The sequence below is a fragment of the Oncorhynchus keta genome, chromosome 21 (assembly GCF_023373465.1).
Source record: "Oncorhynchus keta strain PuntledgeMale-10-30-2019 chromosome 21, Oket_V2, whole genome shotgun sequence".
NCBI lineage: Eukaryota > Metazoa > Chordata > Actinopteri > Salmoniformes > Salmonidae > Oncorhynchus > Oncorhynchus keta.
In genome coordinates this window covers 58182103-58205693 of record NC_068441.1, presented here as the reverse complement: position 1 = coordinate 58205693, position 23591 = coordinate 58182103, and the positions used below count along the sequence as shown (strand labels likewise).

At 50.8% G+C, this 23591-nt stretch overlaps 1 protein-coding gene across 1 annotated transcript in view; it reads right to left on the bottom strand.

Annotated features, from left to right (window-relative positions):
- LOC127910541 (constitutive coactivator of PPAR-gamma-like protein 1 homolog) overlaps positions 1–23591 on the bottom strand; it is an 81789-nt gene that overhangs the window by 21459 nt on the left and 36739 nt on the right. Inside the window, exons 10-13 of the mRNA XM_052474589.1 lie at positions 21510–21681; positions 15350–15599; positions 14867–14981; positions 4818–5027 (exon numbers count right to left, since the gene is read on the bottom strand). Coding sequence (XP_052330549.1) covers positions 4818–5027; positions 14867–14981; positions 15350–15599; positions 21510–21681 — 747 coding nt within the window. The remainder of the gene's footprint in view (positions 1–4817; positions 5028–14866; positions 14982–15349; positions 15600–21509; positions 21682–23591) is intronic.

Sequence of the window (23591 nt, the reverse complement as noted above, 5' to 3'; positions counted from 1 at the left end):
AGAGGACAGAGAGAGAGAGGACAGAGAGAGAGAGGACAGAGAGAGAGAGGACAGAGGACAGAGAGAGAGAGAGACAGAGGACAGACAGAGGACAGACAGAGGACAGAGAGAGAGAGAGAGGGGGACAGAGAGAGGACAGAGAGAGAGAGAGAGAGGGGGACAGAGAGAGAGAGGGGGGACACAGAGAGAGGACAGAGAGAGAGAGAGAGAGAGAGAGAGGACAGAGAGAGAGAGGACAGAGAGAGAGAGAAAGAGGACAGAGAGAGAGAGAGAGAGAGGACAGAGAGAGAGAGAGAGAGGGGGGACAGACAGAGGACACAGAGAGAGAGGACAGAGAGAGAGATAGAGAGAGAGAGAGAGAGAGAGAGAGAGAGAGAGAGAGAGAGAGGGGGGACAGACAGAGGACAGAGAGAGAGAGAGAGGGGGCAGACAGAGGACAGAGAGAGAGAGGGGGACAGACAGAGACAGAGAGAGAGAGAGAGAGAGAGAGGGGGGACAGACAGAGGACAGAGAGAGAGAGAGAGAGAGAGAGAGAGAGGGGGGACAGACAGAGGACAGAGAGAGAGAGAGAGAGAGGGGGGACACAGAGAGAGAGAGGGGGCCACAGAGAGAGAGAGGGGGCCACAGAGAGAGAGAGGGGGCCCAAACAGAGAGAGAGGGGGGACCACAGAGAGAGAGAGGGGGACCACAGAGAGAGAGGGGGGACCACAGAGAGAGAGGGGGGACCACAGAGAGAGAGGGGGGACCACAGAGAGAGAGGGGGGACCACAGAGAGAGAGGGGGGACCACAGAGAGAGAGAGGGGGGCCACAGAGAGAGAGAGGGGGGACACAGAGAGAGAGAGGGGGGACACAGAGAGAGAGAGGGGGGACAGAGAGAGAGAGAGGGGGGACAGAGAGAGAGAGGGGGGACAGAGAGAGAGAGAGGGGGACAGAGAGAGAGAGAGAGAGGGGGGGACAGAGAGAGAGAGGGGGGACAGAGAGAGAGAGAGGGGGACAGAGAGAGAGAGAGGGGGGACAGAGAGAGAGAGAGAGGGGACAGAGAGAGAGAGAGGGGGACAGAGGGGACAGAGAGAGAGGGGGGACAGAGAGAGAGAGGGGGGACAGAGAGAGAGAGGGGGACAGAGAGAGAGGGGGACAGAGAGAGAGAGGGGGACAGAGAGAGAGGGGGGACAGAGAGAGAGGGGGGAACAGACAGAGGACACAGAGAGAGAGGGGGGACAGAGAGAGAGGGGGGACACAGAGAGAGAGGGGGACACAGAGAGAGAGGGGGACACAGAGAGAGAGGGGGGACACAGAGAGAGAGGGGGACACAGAGAGAGGGGGGACACAGAGAGAGAGGGAGGGACAGAGAGAGAGAGGAGAGGGACAGAGAGAGAGAGGGGGCACAGAGAGAGAGAGGGGGCAAGAGAGAGAGAGGGGGACAGAGAGAGAGGGGGACAGAGAGATAGAGGGGAGAGAGAGAGAGAGGGGGACAGAGAGAGACAGGGGGGACAGAGAGAGAGAGGGGGGACAGAGAGAGAGAGGGGGGACAGAGAGAGAGGTGGATGATTGAAGTTAATGGTTTATCAAAGCTCTCCTCAGGGCCTGAACTACCACACCTGACTCCAGTAGTTAAGGTGAATCAGGTGTGCTTGTTTAGGAATAACTGTCGTGTCCCAGAAGACGGGTTTGAGAAAGATTTTCTATGCAACTGCAACACACAGTCAAATGATAAGTACTAGAAATTATGAGTTTACTGACTGGTCTAGTTTTACTAGGTTAAAGATGTTAGACTAGAATAGTACTGGTCTAGGTTAAAGATGTTAGACTAGAATAGTAGTGGTCTAGGTTAAAGATGTTAGACTAGAATAGTACTAGTCTAGGTTAAAGATGCTAGACTAGAATAGTACTGGTCTAGGTTAAAGATGCTAGACTAGAATAGTACTGGTCTAGGTTAAAGATGCTAGACTAGAATAGTACTGGTCTAGGTTAAAGATGCTAGACTAGAATAGTACTGGTCTAGGTTAAAGATGCTAGACTAGAATAGTACTGGTCTAGGTTAAAGATGCTAGACTAGAATAGTACTGGTCTAGGTTGAAGATGCTAGACTAGAATAGTACTAGTCTAGGTTAAAGATGCTAGACTAGAATAGTACTAGTCTAGGTTGAAGATGCTAGACTAGAATAGTACTATAATAATAATATAATATAATATATGCCATTTAGCAGACGCTTTTATCCAAAGCGACTTACAGTCATGTGTGCATACATTCTACGTATGGGTGGTCCCGGGGATCGAACCCACTACCCTGGCGTTACAAGCGCCATGCTCTACCAACTGAGCTACAGAAGGACCCCATTTAGGACCCCAGAAGGACCCCGTACTAGTCTAGGTTAAAGATGCTAGACTAGAATAGTACTAGTCTAGGTTAAAGATGCTAGACTAGAATAGTAGTGGTCTTGGTTAAAGATGTTAGACTAGAATAGTACTGGTCTAGGTTAAAGATGCTAGACTAGTACTGGTCTAGGTTAAAGATGTTAGACTAGAATAGTAGTGGTCTAGGATAAAGATGTTAGACTAGAATAGTAGTGGTCTAGGTTGAAGATGCTAGACTAGAATAGTACTAGTCTAGGTTAAAGATGCTAGACTAGAATAGTACTAGTCTAGGTTAAAGATGCTAGACTAGAATAGTACTAGTCTAGGTTGAAGATGCTAGACTAGAATAGTACTAGTCTAGGTTAAAGATGCTAGACTAGAATAGTAGTGGTCTTGGTTAAAGATGTTAGACTAGAATAGTACTGGTCTAGGTTAAATATGCTAGACTAGTACTGGTCTAGGTTAAAGATGCTAGACTAGAATAGTACTGGTCTAGGTTAAAGATGTTAGACTAGAATAGTACTGGTCTAGGTTAAAGATGCTAGACTAGAATAGTAGTGGTCTAGGATAAAGATGTTAGACTAGAATAGTAGTGGTCTAGGTTGAAGATGCTAGACTAGAATAGTACTAGTCTAGGTTAAAGATGCTAGACTAGAATAGTACTAGTCTAGGTTAAAGATGCTAGACTAGAATAGTACTAGTCTAGGTTAAAGATGCTAGACTAGAATAGTAGTGGTCTTGGTTAAAGATGTTAGACTAGAATAGTACTGGTCTAGGTTGAAGATGCTAGACTAGAATAGTAGTGGTCTAGGTTGAAGATGCTAGACTAGAATAGTACTGGTCTAGGTTAAAGATGCTAGACTAGAATAGTACTGGTCTAGGTTAAAGATGCTAGACTAGAATAGTACTGGTCTAGGTTAAAGATGCTAGACTAGAATAGTACTGGTCTAGGTTGAAGATGCTAGACTAGAATAGTACTAGTCTAGGTTAAAGATGCTAGACTAGAATAGTACTAGTCTAGGTTGAAGATGCTAGACTAGAATAGTACTAGTCTAGGTTAAAGATGCTAGACTAGAATAGTACTAGTCTAGGTTAAAGATGCTAGACTAGAATAGTAGTGGTCTTGGTTAAAGATGTTAGACTAGAATAGTACTGGTCTAGGTTAAAGATGCTAGACTAGTACTGGTCTAGGTTAAAGATGTTAGACTAGAATAGTAGTGGTCTAGGATAAAGATGTTAGACTAGAATAGTAGTGGTCTAGGTTGAAGATGCTAGACTAGAATAGTACTAGTCTAGGTTAAAGATGCTAGACTAGAATAGTACTAGTCTAGGTTGAAGATGCTAGACTAGAATAGTACTAGTCTAGGTTAAAGATGCTAGACTAGAATAGTACTAGTCTAGGTTAAAGATGCTAGACTAGAATAGTAGTGGTCTTGGTTAAAGATGTTAGACTAGAATAGTACTGGTCTAGGTTAAAGATGCTAGACTAGTACTGGTCTAGGTTAAAGATGCTAGACTAGAATAGTACTGGTCTAGGTTAAAGATGTTAGACTAGAATAGTACTGGTCTAGGTTAAAGATGCTAGACTAGAATAGTAGTGGTCTAGGATAAAGATGTTAGACTAGAATAGTAGTGGTCTAGGTTGAAGATGCTAGACTAGAATAGTACTAGTCTAGGTTAAAGATGCTAGACTAGAATAGTAGTGGTCTAGGTTGAAGATGCTAGACTAGAATAGTAGTGGTCTAGGTTGAAAATGTTAGACTAGAATAGTAGTAGTCTAGGTTGAAGATGCTAGACTAGAATAGTAGTAGTCTAGGTTGAAGATGCTAGACTAGAATAGTAGTAGTCTAGGTTGAAGATGCTAGACTAGAATAGTAGTGGTCTAGGTTGAAAATGTTAGACTAGAATAGTAGTAGTCTAGGTTGAAGATGCTAGACTAGAATATTACTAGTCTAGGTTGAAGATGCTAGACTAGAATAGTACTAGTCTAGGTTAAAGATGCTAGACTAGAATAGTAGTGGTCTAGGTTGAAGATGCTAGACTAGAATAGTACTAGTCTAGGTTAAAGATGTTAGACTAGAATAGTAGTGGTCTAGGTTGAAGATGCTAGACTAGAATAGTAGTAGTCTAGGTTGAAGATGCTAGACTAGAATAGTACTAGTCTAGGTTGAAGATGCTAGACTAGAATAGTAGTGGTCTAGGTTGAAGATGCTAGACTAGAATAGTAGTGGTCTAGGTTGAAGATGTTAGACTAGAATAGTAGTGGTCTAGGTTGAAGATGTTAGACTAGAATAGTAGTAGTCTAGGTTGAAGATGCTAGACTAGAATAGTAGTAGTCTCGGTTGAAGATGCTAGACTAGAATAGTACTAGTCTAGGTTAAAGATGCTAGACTAGAATAGTAGTGGTCTAGTAGTGGTCTAGGTTGAAGATGCTAGACTAGGTTTGTCTCTGTGTAGATACCTGACCATCACAGAGGTCGATGAGCGGGGCCTTGTCCCGAATGGCCCGAATCAGTTTGCTCTGTAGCAGCTTGCCGTCAAAGTACATCCATGGGCAGCAGTGCTCCCAGGGGATTGGCTGGCCACACACGTCGTTGGCCAATAAGGCCATGTCCACGCCGCTCATGAACAGAGCAGCCAGCTGCACGCCGCGGGGGTCCAGATTATCAATCTACAAGGAGAGACAAGTTAGAGAACAACTCACAGTGACAGGAACGGCTTTTCCAGAAATCCTGACAGTCAGATTCCTGTTATCGGGAGGGAATAAGGGCAAGTTACTGGGGGGGGGTCTCAGATACACTCCTGGTGATGGGGGGTCTCAGATACACTCCTGGTGATGGGGGGTCTCAGATACACTCCTGGTGATGGGGGGGGGGGGGGTCTCAGATACACTCCTGGTGATGGGGGGGGTCTCAGATACACTCCTGGTGATGGGGGGGTCTCAGATACACTCCTGGTGATGGGGGGTCTCAGATACACTCCTGGTGATGGGGGGTCTCAGATACACTCCTGGTGATGGGGGGTCTCAGATACACTCCTGGTGATGGGGGGTCTCAGATACACTCCTGGTGATGGGGGGGTCTCAGTACACCTGGTGATGGGGGGTCTCAGATACACTCCTGGTGATGGGGGGGTCTCAGATACACTCCTGGTGATGGGGGGTCTCAGATACACTCCTGGTGATGGGGGGGTCTCAGATACACTCCTGGTGATGGGGGTCTCAGATACACTCCTGGTGATGGGGGTCTCAGATACACTCCTGGTGATGGGGGGTCTCAGATACACTCCTGGTGATGGGGGGGTCTCAGATACACTCCTGGTGATGGGGGGGGGTCTCAGATACACTCCTGGTGATGGGGGGGTCTCAGATACACTCCTGGTGATGGGGGGTCTCAGATACACTCCTGGTGATGGGGGGTCTCAGGGGGGGGGGTCTCAGATACACTCCTGGTGATGGGGGTCTCAGATACACTCCTGGTGATGGGGGGTCTCAGATACACTCCTGGTGATGGGGGTCTCAGATACACTCCTGGTGATGGGGGGGTCTCAGATACACTCCTGGTGATGGGGGTCTCAGATACACCCTGGTGATGGGGGGTCTCAGATACACTCCTGGTGATGGGGGTCTCAGATACACTCCTGGTGATGGGGGGTCTCAGATACACTCCTGGTGATGGGGGGATCTCAGATGGTGGGGGTCTCACTCCTGGTGATGGGGGGGTCTCAGATACACTCCTGGTGATGGGGGTCTCAGATACACTCCTGGTGATGGGGGGGTCTCAGATACACTCCTGGTGATGGGGGGTCTCAGATGCACTCCTGGTGATGGGGGTCTCAGATACACTCCTGGTGATGGGGGGGGTCTCAGATACACTCCTGGTGATGGGGGGGTCTCAGATACACTCCTGGTGATGGGGGGTCTCAGATACACTCCTGGTGATGGGGGGGGTCTCAGATACACTCCTGGTGATGGGGGGGTCTCAGATACACTCCTGGTGATGGGGGGTCTCAGATACACTCCTGGTGATGGGGGGTCTCAGATACACTCCTGGTGATGGGGGGTCTCAGATACACTCCTGGTGATGGGGGGGTCTCAGATACACTCCTGGTGATGGGGGGTCTCAGATACACTCCTGGTGATGGGGGGGGTCTCAGATACACTCCTGGTGATGGGGGGGGGGTCTCAGATACACTCCTGGTGATGGGGGGTCTCAGATACACTCCTGGTGATGGGGGTCTCAGATACACTCCTGGTGATGGGGGGTCTCAGATACACTCCTGGTGATGGGGGGGTCTCAGATACACTCCTGGTGATGGGGGGTCTCAGATACACTCCTGGTGATGGGGGGGGTCTCAGATACACTCCTGGTGATGGGGGGTCTCAGATACACTCCTGGTGATGGGGGTCTCAGATACACTCCTGGTGATGGGGGTCTCAGATACACTCCTGGTGATGGGGGTCTCAGATACACTCCTGGTGATGGGGGGTCTCAGATACACTCCTGGTGATGGGGGGGTCTCAGATACACTCCTGGTGATGGGGGGTCTCAGATACACTCCTGGTGATGGGGGGTCTCAGATACACTCCTGGTGATGGGGGGTCTCAGATACACTCCTGGTGATGGGGGGTCTCAGATACACTCCTGGTGATGGGGGTCTCAGATACACTCCTGGTGATGGGGGGGTCTCAGATACACTCCTGGTGATGGGGGTCTCAGATACACTCCTGGTGATGGGGGGTCTCAGATACACTCCTGGTGATGGGGGGTCTCAGATACACTCCTGGTGATGGGGGTCTCAGATACACTCCTGGTGATGGGGGGTCTCAGATACACTCCTGGTGATGGGGGGGGGTCTCAGATACACTCCTGGTGATGGGGGTCTCAGATACACTCCTGGTGATGGGGGGTCTCAGATACACTCCTGGTGATGGGGGGTCTCAGATACACTCCTGGTGATGGGGGGTCTCAGATACACTCCTGGTGATGGGGGTCTCAGATACACTCCTGGTGATGGGGGGGTCTCAGATACACTCCTGGTGATGGGGGTCTCAGATACACTCCTGGTGATGGGGGGTCTCAGATACACTCCTGGTGATGGGGGTCTCAGATACACTCCTGGTGATGGGGGTCTCAGATACACTCCTGGTGATGGGGGGTCTCAGATACACTCCTGGTGATGGGGGGTCTCAGATACACTCCTGGTGATGGGGGTCTCAGATACACTCCTGGTGATGGGGGTCTCAGATACACTCCTGGTGATGGGGGGTCTCAGATACACTCCTGGTGATGGGGGGGGTCTCAGATACACTCCTGGTGATGGGGGTCTCAGATACACTCCTGGTGATGGGGGGTCTCAGATACACTCCTGGTGATGGGGGTCTCAGATACACTCCTGGTGATGGGGGGGGGGGTCTCAGATACACTCCTGGTGATGGGGGGTCTCAGATACACTCCTGGTGATGGGGGTCTCAGATACACTCCTGGTGATGGGGGGTCTCAGATACACTCCTGGTGATGGGGGGTCTCAGATACACTCCTGGTGATGGGGGTCTCAGATACACTCCTGGTGATGGGGGGTCTCAGATACACTCCTGGTGATGGGGGTCTCAGATACACCCTGGTGATGGGGGGGGTCTCAGATACACTCCTGGTGATGGGGGGTCTCAGATACACTCCTGGTGATGGGGGGGGTCTCAGATACACTCCTGGTGATGGGGGTCTCAGATACACTCCTGGTGATGGGGGGGTCTCAGATACACTCCTGGTGATGGGGGGTCTCAGATACACTCCTGGTGATGGGGGGTCTCAGATACACTCCTGGTGATGGGGGTCTCAGATACACTCCTGGTGATGGGGGGTCTCAGATACACTCCTGGTGATGGGGGTCTCAGATACACTCCTGGTGATGGGGGGTCTCAGATACACTCCTGGTGATGGGGGGTCTCAGATACACTCCTGGTGATGGGGGGGGGTCTCAGATACACTCCTGGTGATGGGGGTCTCAGATACACTCCTGGTGATGGGGGTCTCAGATACACTCCTGGATGGGGGGTCTCAGATACACTCCTGGTGATGGGGGGGGTCTCAGATACACTCCTGGTGATGGGGGGTATCAGATACACTCCTGGTGATGGGGGGTCTCAGATACACTCCTGGTGGTGGGGGGTCTCAGATACACTCCTGGTGGTGGGGGTCTCAGATACACTCCTGGTGATGGGGGGTCTCAGATACACTCCTGGTGATGGGGGTCTCAGATACACTCCTGATGGGGGGTAACCCCCCTGGTGATGGGGGGGTCTCAGATACACTCCTGGTGATGGGGGGTCTCAGATACACTCCTGGTGATGGGGGGGTCTCAGATACACTCCTGGTGATGGGGGTCTCAGATACACTCCTGGTGATGGGGGGTCTCAGATACACTCCTGGTGATGGGGGGTCTCAGATACACTCCTGGTGATGGGGGGTCTCAGATACACTCCTGGTGATGGGGGTCTCAGATACACTCCTGGTGATGGGGGTCTCAGATACACTCCTGGTGATGGGGGGTCTCAGATACACTCCTGGTGATGGGGGTCTCAGATACACTCCTGGTGATGGGGGGTCTCAGATACACTCCTGGTGATGGGGGTCTCAGATACACTCCTGGTGATGGGGGGTCTCAGATACACTCCTGGTGATGGGGGGTCTCAGATACACTCCTGGTGATGGGGGGGTCTCAGATACACTCCTGGTGATGGGGGTCTCAGATACACTCCTGGTGATGGGGGGGTCTCAGATACACTCCTGGTGATGGGGGTCTCAGATACACTCCTGGTGATGGGGGTCTCAGATACACTCCTGGTGATGGGGGGGTCTCAGATACACTCCTGGTGATGGGGGGGGTCTCAGATACACTCCTGGTGATGGGGGGTCTCAGATACACTCCTGGTGATGGGGGGTCTCAGATACACTCCTGGTGATGGGGGTCTCAGATACACTCCTGGTGATGGGGGGTCTCAGATACACTCCTGGTGATGGGGGGGGTCTCAGATACACTCCTGGTGATGGGGGGGGTCTCAGATACACTCCTGGTGATGGGGGTCTCAGATACACTCCTGGTGATGGGGGGTCTCAGATACACTCCTGGTGATGGGGGGGGTCTCAGATACACTCCTGGTGATGGGGGGTCTCAGATACACTCCTGGTGATGGGGGGTCTCAGATACACTCCTGGTGATGGGGGTCTCAGATACACTCCTGGTGATGGGGGTCTCAGATACACTCCTGGTGATGGGGGTCTCAGATACACTCCTGGTGATGGGGGTATCAGATACACTCCTGGTGATGGGGGGGTCTCAGATACACTCCTGGTGATGGGGGGGTCTCAGATACACTCCTGGTGATGGGGGGGTCTCAGATACACTCCTGGTGATGGTCTCAGATACACTCCTGGTGATGGGGGTCTCAGATACACTCCTGGTGATGGGGGGGTCTCAGATACACTCCTGGTGATGGGGGGTCTCAGATACACTCCTGGTGATGGGGGTCTCAGATACACTCCTGGTGATGGGGGGTCTCAGATACACTCCTGGTGATGGGGGTCTCAGATACACTCCTGGTGATGGGGGGTCTCAGATACACTCCTGGTGATGGGGGTCTCAGATACACTCCTGGTGATGGGGGGGTCTCAGATACACTCCTGGTGATGGGGGTCTCAGATACACTCCTGGTGATGGGGGGACACTCAGATACACTCCTGGTGATGGGGGGGGTCTCAGATACACCCTGGTGATGGGGGGTCTCAGATACACCCTGGTGATGGGGGTCTCAGATACACTCCTGGTGATGGGGGGTCTCAGATACACCCTGGTGATGGGGGGTCTCAGATACACTCCTGGTGATGGGGGGGTCTCAGATACACTCCTGGTGATGGGGGTCTCAGATACACTCCTGGTGATGGGGGGGGTCTCAGATACACTCCTGGTGATGGGGGTCTCAGATACACTCCTGGTGATGGGGGTCTCAGATACACTCCTGGTGATGGGGGTCTCAGATACTCAGGTGATGGGGGGTCTCAGATACACTCCTGGTGATGGGGGGTCTCAGATACACTCCTGGTGATGGGGGTCTCAGATACACTCCTGGTGATGGGGGGGGGTCTCAGATACACTCCTGGTGATGGGGGGGTCTCAGATACACTCCTGGTGATGGGGGTCTCAGATACACTCCTGGTGATGGGGGTCTCAGATACACTCCTGGTGATGGGGGGGTCTCAGATACACTCCTGGTGATGGGGGTCTCAGATACACTCCTGGTGATGGGGGTCTCAGATACACTCCTGGTGATGGGGGTCTCAGATACACTCCTGGTGATGGGGGGGTCTCAGATACACTCCTGGTGATGGGGGTCTCAGATACACTCCTGGTGATGGGGGGTCTCAGATACACTCCTGGTGATGGGGGTCTCAGATACACTCCTGGTGATGGGGGGTCTCAGATACACTCCTGGTGATGGGGGGTCTCAGATACACTCCTGGTGATGGGGGGGTCTCAGATACACTCCTGGTGATGGGGGTCTCAGATACACTCCTGGTGATGGGGGGTCTCAGCCACACTCCTGGTGATGGGGGGTCTCAGATACAGGTGATACACACTCCTGGTGATGGGGGGGTCTCAGATACACTCCTGGTGATGGGGGGTCTCAGATACACTCCTGGTGATGGGGGGGTCTCAGATACACTCCTGGTGATGGGGGGTCTCAGATACACTCCTGGTGATGGGGGGGTCTCAGATACACTCCTGGTGATGGGGGTCTCATATACACTCCTGGTGATGGGGGATCTCAGATACACTCCTGGTGGGGGAGACTACAGTAACCCCCCAGTAGTAACCCCCCACTACAGTAGTAACCCCCCACTACAGTAGTAACCCCCACACTACAGTAGGAACCCCCCACTACAATAGTACCCCCCACTACAATAGTACCCCCCACTACAGTAGTAACCCTCCACTACAGTAGTAACCCCCACTACATTAGTAACCCCCCAGTAGTATCCCTCCACTACAGTAGTAACCCCCCCAGTAGTAACCCCCACTACAGTAGTAACCCCCCCACTACATTAGGAACCCTCCACTACAGTAGGAACCCCCCCAGTAGTAACCCCCACTACAGTAGTAACCCTCCACTACAGTAGTAACCCCCCCCAGTAGTAACCCCCCACTACAGTAGTAACCCCCCACTACAGTAGTAACCCCCCACTACAGTAGTAACCCTCCACTACAGTAGTAACCCCCCAGTAGTAACCCCCCACTACAGTAGTAACCCCCCCAGTAGTAACCCCCCACTACAGTAGTAACCCTCCACTACAGTAGTAACCCCCCCAGTAGTAACCCCCCCAGTAGTAACCCCCCACTACAGTAGTAACCCTCCCAGTAGTAACCCCCCACTACAGTAGTAACCCCCCTACAGTAGTAACCCCCCAGTAGTAACCCCCAGTAGTAACCCCCACTACAGTAGTAACCCTCCAAGTAGTAACCCCCCAGTAGTAACCCCCACCAGTAGTAACTCCCCCCAGTAGTAACCCCCCCCCCCCAGTAGTAACCCCTATTAACAGCATTCCACAGAGCAAAGCACTGCAAGCAGAGGTCACAGCCCATTCCCCCAGTCCGCCGACACTCAGCCCATTCCCCCAGTCCGCCGACACTCAGCCCATTCCCCCAGTCCGCCGACACTCAGCCCATTCCCCCAGTCTGCCGACACTCAGCCCATTCCCCCAGTCTGCCGACACTCAGCCCATTCCCCCAGTCTGCCGACACTCAGCCCATTCCCCCAGTCTGCCGACACTCAGCCCATTCCCCCAGTCTGCCGACACTCAGCCCATTCCCCCAGTCTGCCGACACTCAGCCCATTCCCCCAGTCTGCCGACACTCAGCCCATTCCCCCAGTCTGCCGACACTCAGCCCATTCCCCCAGTCTGCCGACACTCAGCCCATTCCCCCAGTCTGCCGACACTCAGCCCATTCCCCCAGTCTGCCGACACTCAGCCCATTCCCCAGTCTGCCGACACTCAGCCCATTCCCCCAGTCTGCCGACACTCAGCCCATTCCCCCAGTCTGCCGACACTCAGCCCATTCCCCCAGTCTGCCGACACTCAGCCCATTCCCCCAGTCTGCCGACACTCAGCCCATTCCCCCAGTCTGCCGACACTCAGCCCATTCCCCCAGTCCGCCGACACTCAGCCCAGTCTGCCGACACTCAGCCCATTCCCCCAGTCTGCCGACACTCAGCCCATTCCCCCAGTCCGCCGACACTCAGCCCATTCCCCCAGTCTGCCGACACTCAGCCCAGTCTGCCGACACTCAGCCCATTCCCCCAGTCTGCCGACACTCAGCCCAGTCTGCCGACACTCAGCCCATTCCCCCAGTCTGCCGACACTCAGCCCATTCCCCCAGTCCGCCGACACTCAGCCCATTCCCCCAGTCTGCCGACACTCAGGACACTAACTGACAATCTACCAGCCAACCACACAGAGCCAACCAACCAGTCACCCAGCAACCACACCGAGCCAGCCAGCCAACCAACCACACTGAACCAGCCATCCACATAGCCAGCCATCCATCCACGTAGCCAGCCATCCATCCATGTAGCCAGCCATCCATCCACGTAGCCAGCCATCCATCCACGTAGCCAGCCAGCCATCCACGTAGCCAGCCATCCATCCACGTAGCCAGCCATCCATCCACGTAGCCAGCCAGCCATCCACGTAGCCAGCCAGCCATCCACGTAGCCAGCCAGCCATCCACGTAGCCAGCCAGCCATCCACGTAGCCAGCCAGCCATCCACGTAGCCAGCCAGCCATCCACGTAGCCAGCCAGCCATCCACGTAGCCAGCCATCCATCCACGTAGCCAGCCAGCCATCCACGTAGCCAGCCAGCCATCCACGTAGCCAGCCATCCATCCACGTAGCCAGCCATCCACGTAGCCAGCCAGCCATCCACGTAGCCAGCCAGCCATCCACGTAGCCAGCCAGCCATCCACGTAGCCAGCCAGCCATCCACGTAGCCAGCCAGCCATCCACGTAGCCAGCCAGCCATCCACGTAGCCAGCCATCCACGTAGCCAGTCAGCCATCCACGTAGCCAGCCAGCCAACCAGCCATCCACATAGCCAGCCATCCATCCACGTAGCCAGCCATCCATCCACGTAGCCAGCCATCCATGTAGCCAGCCATCCATGTAGCCAGCCATCCACGTAGCCAGCCATCCACGTAGCCAGCCATCCACCTAGCCAGCCATCCATCCACGTAGCCAGCCATCCATCCATCCACGTAGCCAGCCATCCACGTAGCCAGCCAGCCATCCACGTAGCCAGCCAGCCATCCACGTAGCCAGCCAGCCATCCACGTAGCCAGCCAGCCATCCACGTAGCCAGCCAGCCATCCACGTAGCCAGCCAGCCATCCACGTAGCCAGCCATCCATCCACGTAGCCAGCCATCCATCCACATAGCCAGCCAGCCATCCACGTAGCCAGCCAGCCATCCACGTAGCCAGCCATCCATCCACATAGCCAGCCAGCCATCCACATAGCCAGCCAGCCATCCACGTAGCCAGCCATCCATCCACGTAGCCAGCCATCCATCCACGTAGCCAGCCAGCCATCCATGTAGCCAACCAGCCATCCACGTAGCCAGCCATCCATCCATCCACGTAGCCAGCCATCCATCCACGTAGCCAGCCATCCACGTAGCCAGCCATCCATCCACGTAGCCAGCCATCCATCCACGTAGCCAGCCATCCATCCACGTAGCCAGCCATCCATCCACGTAGCCAGCCAGCCATCCACGTAGCCAGCCAGCCATCCACGTAGCCAGCCATCCACGTAGCCAGCCATCCACGTAGCCAGCCATCCACGTAGCCAGCCATCCACGGAGCCAGCCAGCCAGGCATTCACACAGACTACCATAACAGCAGATCAGAAGCAGCTGGTTCATGGTTAGAGTAGTTAAGCACATTATTGTTGAGACGATATGAGCAGTGTCCTGTAGAACCACCTAGAGTCTCGTCAGTCCACCTATCCTCTCTGAGAAACATGTTGAAATGGACCAACTCAGAACAGCCCAGTTGGGAGGATCTGATAGGTTACCCAACTGACGGGGACTATTTCCTGGACCCAGAGTACACATACTACTGGACTACAGAAGAGAACCTCTGCAGGTGTTCAGGATAGGGTTGGAAACTCACATAACTTTCACCAAATTACCAGGTTTTCCAGAAATGCCCTTTGGAAAATTCCCTGAATCAGGTTAGAAATCCAGACTCTTCCAACTAGGAATTCTGGAAAACCTGGGAAGTTATCAATGGTTTCGGAAGCCTATTCCAGGAGAATTGTTAAGGGGTGTGTGTGTGTGTGTGTGTGTGTGTGTGTGTGTGTGTGTGTGTGTGTGTGTGTGTGTGTGTGAAAGCAGCGTGTAATACCACTGTCTGCCACTGGGTGGTTTCAGGACACTCCTCAAGACTCGCTACAAAATCACCTTGAGTTCCTGCAGCTGTTCAGGCTCATACAGTTTAGGAGAAAGTGCTTGGGCTAGGAACGCGTCCAGTTCCTTACCACGCAAAACTCGTACTCCTGGCCATTGTAACATAAACCTAGAACAGAAACACAAGGCAAATGTACAACATGACAACATACAGGAACTGACCTTACTAAAATCCGATCATTACTAAACACTGTCTGATCGGGTTTTCCATTATCTCTCAACACAGAACAATACAGTAGACACTCAGCAGAAAACTACAGATCATTTGTCTGCCTCTCAGTGTGTGTGTGTGTGTGTGTGTGTGTGTGTGTTCCCTCACCTCAACACGCAGCAGAGAACCAGGAGATGTGTGTGTGTGTGTGTGTTCCCTCACCTCAACACGCAGCAGAGAACCAGGAGATGTGTGTGTGTGTGTGTGTTCCCTCACCTCAACACGCAGCAGAGAACCAGGAGATGTGTGTGTGTGTGTTCCCTCACCTCAACACGCAGCAGAGAACCAGGAGATGTGTGGGGACGCAGGCCGGGTTGAGCATGGCTGGGGCATCTGACCTCATACAGGCCAGGAAGGCCCTCATCCTGCCGTTCTTATCCTCCACAGCCTTGCCCAGCCACAGCTTCTTCAGGTTTGGACAGGTCCACTCTCTGAAGGGAAGAGCCTCCACCAGCTCTGGGGTGTGGGGGGACTTCCCCTTGTAGGCCGCCCACTCCTTCACTGCCACAGGGGAGTCTGGAACACATTAATAACATTAACCCTGACCTCTGACCCTAACACACCCACTCCTTCACTGCCACAGGGGGGTCTGGAACACATTAGTAACATTAACCCTGACCTCTGACCCTAACACACCCACTCCTTCACTGCCACAGGGGGGTCTGGAACACATTAATAACATTAACCCTGACCTCTGACCCTAACACACCCACTCCTTCACTGCCACAGGGGGGTCTGGAACACATTAGTAACATTAACCCTGACCTCTGACCCTAACACACCCACTCCTTCACTGCCACAGGGGGGTCTGGAACACATTAGTAACATTAACCCTGACCTCTGACCCTAACACACCCACTCCTTCACTGCCACAGGGGGGTCTGGAACACATTAATAACATTAACCCTGACCTCTGACCCTAACACACCCACTCCTTCACTGCCACAGGGGGGTCTGGAACACATTAATAACATTAACCCTGACCTCTGACCCTAACACACCCACTCCTTCACTGCCACAGGGGGGTCTGGAACACATTAATAACATTAACCCTGACCTCTGACCCTAACACACCCACTCCTTCACTGCCACAGGGGGGTCTGGAACACATTAATAACATTAACCCTGACCTCTGACCCTAACACACCCACTCCTTCACTGCCACAGGGGGGTCTGGAACACATTAATAACATTAACCCTGACCTCTGACCCTAACACACCCACTCCTTCACTGCCACAGGGGGGTCTGGAACACATTAGTAACATTAACCCTGACCTCTGACCCTAACACACCCACTCCTTCACTGCCACAGGGGAGTCTGGAACACATTAGTAACTTTAACCCTGACCTCTGACCCTAACACTCCTTCACTGCCACAGGGGGGTCTGGAACACATTAATAACATTAACCCTGACCTCTGACCCTAACACACCCACTCCTTCACTGCCACAGGGGGTCTGGAACACATTAATAACATTAACCCTGACCTCTGACCCTAACACACCCACTCCTTCACTGCCACAGGGGGGTCTGGAACACATTAATAACATTAACCCTGACCTCTGACCCTAACACACCCACTCCCTTCACTGCCACAGGGGGGTCTGGAACACATTAATAACATTAACCCTGACCTCTGACCCTAACACACCCACTCCTTCACTGCCACAGGGGGTCTGGAACACATTAATAACATTAACCCTGACCTCTGACCCTAACACACCTTCACTGCCACAGGGGGGTCTGGAACACATTAGTAACATTAACCCTGACCTCTGACCCTAACACACCCACTCCTTCACTGCCACAGGGGGGTCTGGAACACATTAACCCTGACCTCTGACCCCTTTTTTTATGTTATCAAAATGTGTTTTGGGCAGAAATGCCTTCTGTAACGTGGACCGAGTTGGTTTAGCCATATGGACAAAGCCAGTCACCTTCCCGCTAGCCATGATTGGCTGAGATAATGTCTATAACAGGAGCTGCTCAGTATGTGTAGATAATTCCTGCTAGCGAAGCGTTTTTGAAAGATAACTGTATCACGTTCGCCATGATTGGCTGAGATAATGTCTATAACAGGAGCTGCTCAGTATGTGGAGATAATTCTTGCTAGCGAAGCGTTTTTGAAACGTTAGCCATGGAGACAACTGTAATAGGGTTGCAAGTGCTCTCAACAACATTGCTGCAGTGAATTTTGCGCTAATCGACAAGGCGCTAATCGACAAGATCAGTGGGGAGGGGGGTAATAATATTGTGATGGACTACTTTCTGCACACGGTCCGTGTGAACCGGAGTGACTTGACACAACGGACCAAACAAACAGAAATGACACCGAGCGTCTTACTAAAGTTAAAGAGGATCCGCTCTGCCGTGAAGCGGTCATCCATCTACATTCGGAAAGTATTCAGACCCCTTCCCTTTTAATTACTTACATTATTCTACAAATGGATTAAATAAAACCATTTCCTCCTCAATCTACACATAATACCACATAATGACCAAGTGAAAACAGATTTTTAAACATGTTTAATTGGAAATGTATTAAAAATATAAAATAAAAATACATTATTTACAAGTATTCAGACCCTTTGCTATGAGACTCGAAATTAAGCTCAGGTGCATCCTGTTTCCATTGATCATCTTTGAGATGTTTCTATAACTTGATTGGACTCCACCTGTGGTCAATTAAATTCCTTAGACATGATTTGGAAAGGCACACACCTGTCTATATAATGTCCCACAGTTGACAGTGCATGTCAGAGCAAAAACCAAGACATGAGGTCGAAGGAATTGTACGTAGAGCTCCGAGAGAGCATTGAAGGTCCCCAAGAACACAGTGGCCTTCATCATTCTTAAATGGAAGAAGTTTGGAACCAACAAGAATCTTCCCAGAGCTGCCTGGCCAAACTGAGCAATCGGGGGAGAAGTGCCTTGGTCAGGGAGGTGACCCTCTGATCCTCTGTGGAGATAGGAGAACCTTCCAGAAGGACAACCATCTCTGCAGCAGTCCACCAATCAGGATTCTATGGTAGAGTGGCCAGGCAGAAGTCACTCCTCAGTGAAAAGGTACATGACATGCCGCTTGGAATTTGCCAAAAGGCACCTAAAGACTCTCAGACGATGAGAAACCAGATTCTCTGGTCTGATGAAACCAAGATTGAACTCTTTGGTCTGAATGCCAAGCATCACATCTGGAGGAAACCTGGCACCATCCCTACGGCGAAGCATGGTGGTGGCACCATCCCTACGGCGAAGCATGGTGGTGGCACCATCCCTACAGTGAAGCATGGTGGTGGCAGCATCATGCTGTGTGGATGTTTTTCAGTGTCAGGGAACAGGAGACTAGTCAGGTTTGAGGGAAAGATGAACATAGCAAAGTACAGAGAGATCCTTGATGAAAACCTGCTCCAGAGCGCTCAGGACCTCAGACTGGGGTCAAGGTTCACCTTCCAACAGGATAACGACCCTAAGCACACAGCAAAGGCGCCTTAGCAAAGGCTAAGGCGTAAGAGGGTGTGAACGATGCTGAATGGGTGGGGCTAAGGCGTAAGAGGGTGTGAACGATGCTGAATGGGTGGGGCTAAGGCTTAAGAGGGTGTGAACGATGCTGAATGGGTGGGGCTAAGGCGTAAGAGGGTGTGAACGATGCTGAATGGGTGGGGCTAAGGCTTAAGAGGGTGTGAACGATGCTGAATGGGTGGGGCTAAGGCTTAAGAGGGTGTGAACGATGCTGAATGGGTGGGGCTAAGGCTTGAGAGGGTGTGAACGATGCTGAATGGGTGGGGCTAAGGCTTGAGAGGGTGTGAACGATGCTGAATGGGTGGGGCTAAGGCTTAAGAGGGTGTGAACGATGCTGAATGGGTGGGGCTAAGGCTTGAGAGGGTGTGAACGATGCTGAATGGGTGGGGCTAAGGCTTGAGAGGGTGTGAACGATGCTGAATGGGTGGGGCTAAGGCTTGAGAGGGTGTGAACGATGCTGAATGGGTGGGGCTAAGGCTTAAGAGGGTGTGAACGATGCTGAATGGGTGGGGCTAAGGCTTGAGAGGGTTTGAACGATGCTGAATGGGTGGGGCTAAGGCTTAAGAGGGTTTGAACGATGCTGAATGGGTGGGGCTAAGGCTTAAGAGGGTTTGAACGATGCTGAATGGGTGGGGCTAAGGCTTAAGAGGGTTTGAACGATGCTGAATGGGTGGGGCTAAGGCTTAAGAGGGTTTGAACGATGCTGAATGGGTGGGGCTAAGGCTTAAGAGGGTTTGAACGATGCTGAATGGGTGGGGCTAAGGCTTAAGAGGGTTTGAACGATGCTGAATGGGTGGGGCTAAGGCTTAAGAGGGTTTGAACGATGCTGAATGGGTGGGGCTAAGGCTTAAGAGGGTGTGAACGATGCTGAATGGGTGGGGCTAAGGCTTAAGAGGGTGTGAACGATGCTGAATGGGTGGGGCTAAGGCGTAAGAGGGTGTGAACGATGCTGAATGGGTGGGGCTAAGGCTTAAGAGGGTGTGAACGATGCTGAATGGGTGGGGCTAAGGCTTAAGAGGGTGTGAACGATGCTGAATGGGTGGGGCTAAGGCTTAAGAGGGTGTGAACGATGCTGAATGGGTGGGGCTAAGGCTTAAAGAGGGTGTGAACGATGCTGAATGGGTGGGGCTAAGGCTTAAGAGGGTGTGAACGATGCTGAATGGGTGGGGCTAAGGCTTAAGAGGGTGTGAACGATGCTGAATGGGTGGGGCTAAGGCTTAAAGAGGGTGTGAACGATGCTGAATGGGTGGGGCTAAGGCGTAAGAGGGTTTGAACGATGCTGAATGGGTGGGGCTAAGGCTTAAGAGGGTTTGAACGATGCTTGAGGTGGTCGGTCACAAATAGCAATAAAGGCACAGTCAACTTAGTGTATGTAAACTTCTGACCCACTGGAATTGTGATACAGTGAATTATAAGTGAAATAATCTGTCTGTAAACAATTGTTGGGAAAATGACTTGTGTCGTTGCACAAAGTAGATGTCCTAACAGACTTGCCAAAACTATAGTTTATTAACAAGAAATGTGTGGTGTGGTTGAAAAACAAGTTAATGACTCCAACCTAAGTGTATGTAAACTTCCAACTTCAACTGTAGGTAGATAGACATTTCTTACATTATTAGCATAGGAAGGTTGTAGTTTGTACATTATTAGCATAGGAAGGTTGTAGTTTCTACATTATTAGCATAGGAAGGTTGTAGTTTCTACATTATTAGCATAGGAAGGTTGTAGTTTCTACATTATTAGCATAGGAAGGTTGTAGTTTCTACATTATTAGCATAGGAAGGTTGTAGTTTCTACATTATTAGCATAGGAAGGTTGTAGTTTCTACATTATTAGCATAGGAAGGTTGTAGTTTCTACATTATTAGCATAGGACGGTTGTAGTTTCTACATTATTAGCATAGGACGGTTGTAGTTTCTACATTATTAGCATAGGACGGTTGTAGTTTCTACATTATTAGCATAGGACGGTTGTAGTTTCTACATTATTAGCATAGGACGGTTGTAGTTTCTACATTATTAGCATAGGACGGTTGTAGTTTCTACATTATTAGCATAGGACGGTTGTAGTTTCTACATTATTAGCATAGAAAGGTTGTAGTTTCTACATTATTAGCATAGAAAGGTTGTAGTTTCTACATTATTAGCATAGGAAGGTTGTAGTTTCTACATTATTAGCATAGGAAGGTTGTAGTTTCTACATTATTAGCATAGGAAGGTTGTAGTTTCTACATTATTAGCATAGGAAGGTTGTAGTTTCTACATTATCAGCATAGGTAGGTAGTAGTTTCTTACATTAGTAATATAGGAAGGTAGTAATGTAGGAAGGTAGTAGTTTCTGGATTAGTAGTATAGGTAGGTAGTAGTTTCTTACATTAGTAGTATAGGTAGGTAGTAGTTTCTACATTAGTAGTATAGGTAGTTAGTAGTTTCTACATTAGTAGTATAGGTAGTTAGTAGTTTCTTACATTAGTAGAAAAGGTAGTTAGTAGTTTCTACATTAGTAGTATAGGTAGGTAGTAGTTTCTTACATTAGTAGTAGAGTATAGGTAGGTAGTAGTGTCTTACATTAGTAGTAGAGTATAGGTAGGTAGTAGTGTCTTACATTAGTAGTAGAGTATAGGTAGGTAGTAGTTTCTTACATTAGTAATATAGGTAGGTAGTTGTTTCTTACATTAGTAGTATAGGTAGGTAGTAGTTTCTTACATTAGTAGTAGAGTATAGGTAGGTAGTAGTTTCTTACATTAGTAATATAGGTAGGTAGTTGTTTCTTACATTAGTAGTATAGGAAGGTAGTAGTTTCTACATTAGTAGTATATGAAGGTAGTAGTTTCTTACATTAGTAGTATAGGTAGGTAGTAGTTTCTTAAACGAGTTGTAGAGTAAAGCTGGTTAGCAGTGTCTTACATTCAGGCAGACGGTTGCGCCTCATGGCTAGTCTCTCGGCCTTCTTCTTGGCTTCAGCCAGGCTGAAGAGAACCCCGTAAACATGCTGTCTGATGGGTCTGAACAGCTGCACTGCTGACGGGAGCTCCTGGTTGGCCTCATCCTCTATGGTGACGGACAGCTTTATCTCCCCCTGAAAACACAACACACACTCTTTAGAAACAAAATGTCCCGCATAAATCAAATTAAGCATAATAAAAAAAATCCAACTATTTAACATTTACATTACATTTAAGTCATTTAGCAGACGCTCTTATCCAGAGCGACTTACAAATTGGTGCATTCACCTTATGACATCCAGTGGAACAGCCACTTACAATAGTGCATCTAAATCTTTTAGGGGGGGGAGAAGGATTACTTTATCCTATCCTAGGTATTCCTTAAAGAGGTGGGGTTTCAGGTGTCTCCGGAAGGTGGTGATTGACTCCGCTGTCCTGGCGTCGTGAGGGAGTTTGTTCCACCATTGGGGGGCCAGAGCAGCGAACAGTTTTGACTGGGCTGAGCGGGAACTGTACTTCCTCAGTGGTAGGGAGGCGAGCAGGCCAGAGGTGGATGAACGCAGTGCCCTTGTTTGGGTGTAGGGCCTGATCAGAGCCTGGAGGTACTGAGGTGCCGTTCCCCTCACAGCTCCGTAGGCAAGCACTAGAGATATGGGTTATTTTGCATGGGCTGTCTCTCAATCCACTACATCCGCCCTGCGGGGCAAGGTGGCAGAGCTACAGCGGTGATTGTCAGACTATGAGACATATTCTAGGGGTACCTTAGGTAGATATAGGTTTCAGAAGAAAGGTCTTTGTTTCTGGCCATTTTGAGCCTGTAATCGAACCCACAAATGCTGATGCTCCAGATACTCAGCTAGGCTAAAGAAGGCCAGTTGTATTGCTTCTTTAATGAGAACAACAGTTTTCAGCTGTGCTAACATAATTGCAAAAGGGTTTTCTAAATGATCAATTAACCTTTTAAAATGCTAACCTTGGATTAGCTAACACAATGTGCCATTGGAACACAGGCGTGATGGTTGCTGATAACGGGCCTCTGTACGCCTATGTAGATATTCCATTAAAAATCAGCCGTTTCCAGCTACAATAGTCATTTACAACATTAACAATGACTACACTGTATTTCTGATCAATTTGATGTTATTTTAAATGGACAAAATTATATATTTCTAAGTGACCCAAACTTTTGAACGGTAGTGTAGGTTGTAGTAGATGTAGGGATATAGGGGTACCTCGGTAAGGATGTGGTAGGGGTACCTCGGTAAGGATGTGGTAGGGGTACCTCGGTAAGGATGTGGTAGGGGTACCTCGGTAAGGATGTGGTAGGGGGTACCTCGGTAAGGATGTGGTAGGGGTACCTCGGTAAGGATGTGGTAGGGGTACCTCGGTAAGGATGTGGTAGGGGGTACCTCGGTAAGGATGTGGTAGGGGGTACCTCCGTAAGGATGTGGTAGGGGGTACCTCCGTAAGGATGTGGTAGGTGTAGGGGGTACCTCCGTAAGGATGTGGTAGGTGTAGGGGGTACCTCCGTAAGGATGTGGTAGGGGTACCTCGGTAAGGATGTGGTAGGGGTACCTCCGTAAGGATGTGGTAGGTGTAGGGGGTACCTCCGTAAGGATGTGGTAGGTGTAGGGGGTACCTCGGTAAGGATGTGGTAGGGGTACCTTGGTAAGGATGTGGTAGGGGTACCTTGGTAAGGATGTGGTAGGGGTACCTTGGTAAGGATGTGGTAGGGGTACCTTGGTAAGGATGTGGTAGGGGTACCTTGGTATGGATGTGGTAGGTGTACCTTGGTAAGGATGTGGTAGGGGTACCTTGGTATGGATGTGGTAGGTGTAGGGGGTACCTTGGTAAGGATGTGGTAGGTGTACCTTGGTAAGGATGTGGTAGATGTAGGGGGTACCTTGGTAAGGATGTGGTAGATGTAGGGGGTACCTTGGTAAGGATGTGGTAGGTGTAGGGGTACCTTGGTAAGGATGTGGTAGGTGTAGGGGTACCTTGGTAAGGATGTGGTAGGGGTACCTTGGTAAGGATGTGGTAGGGG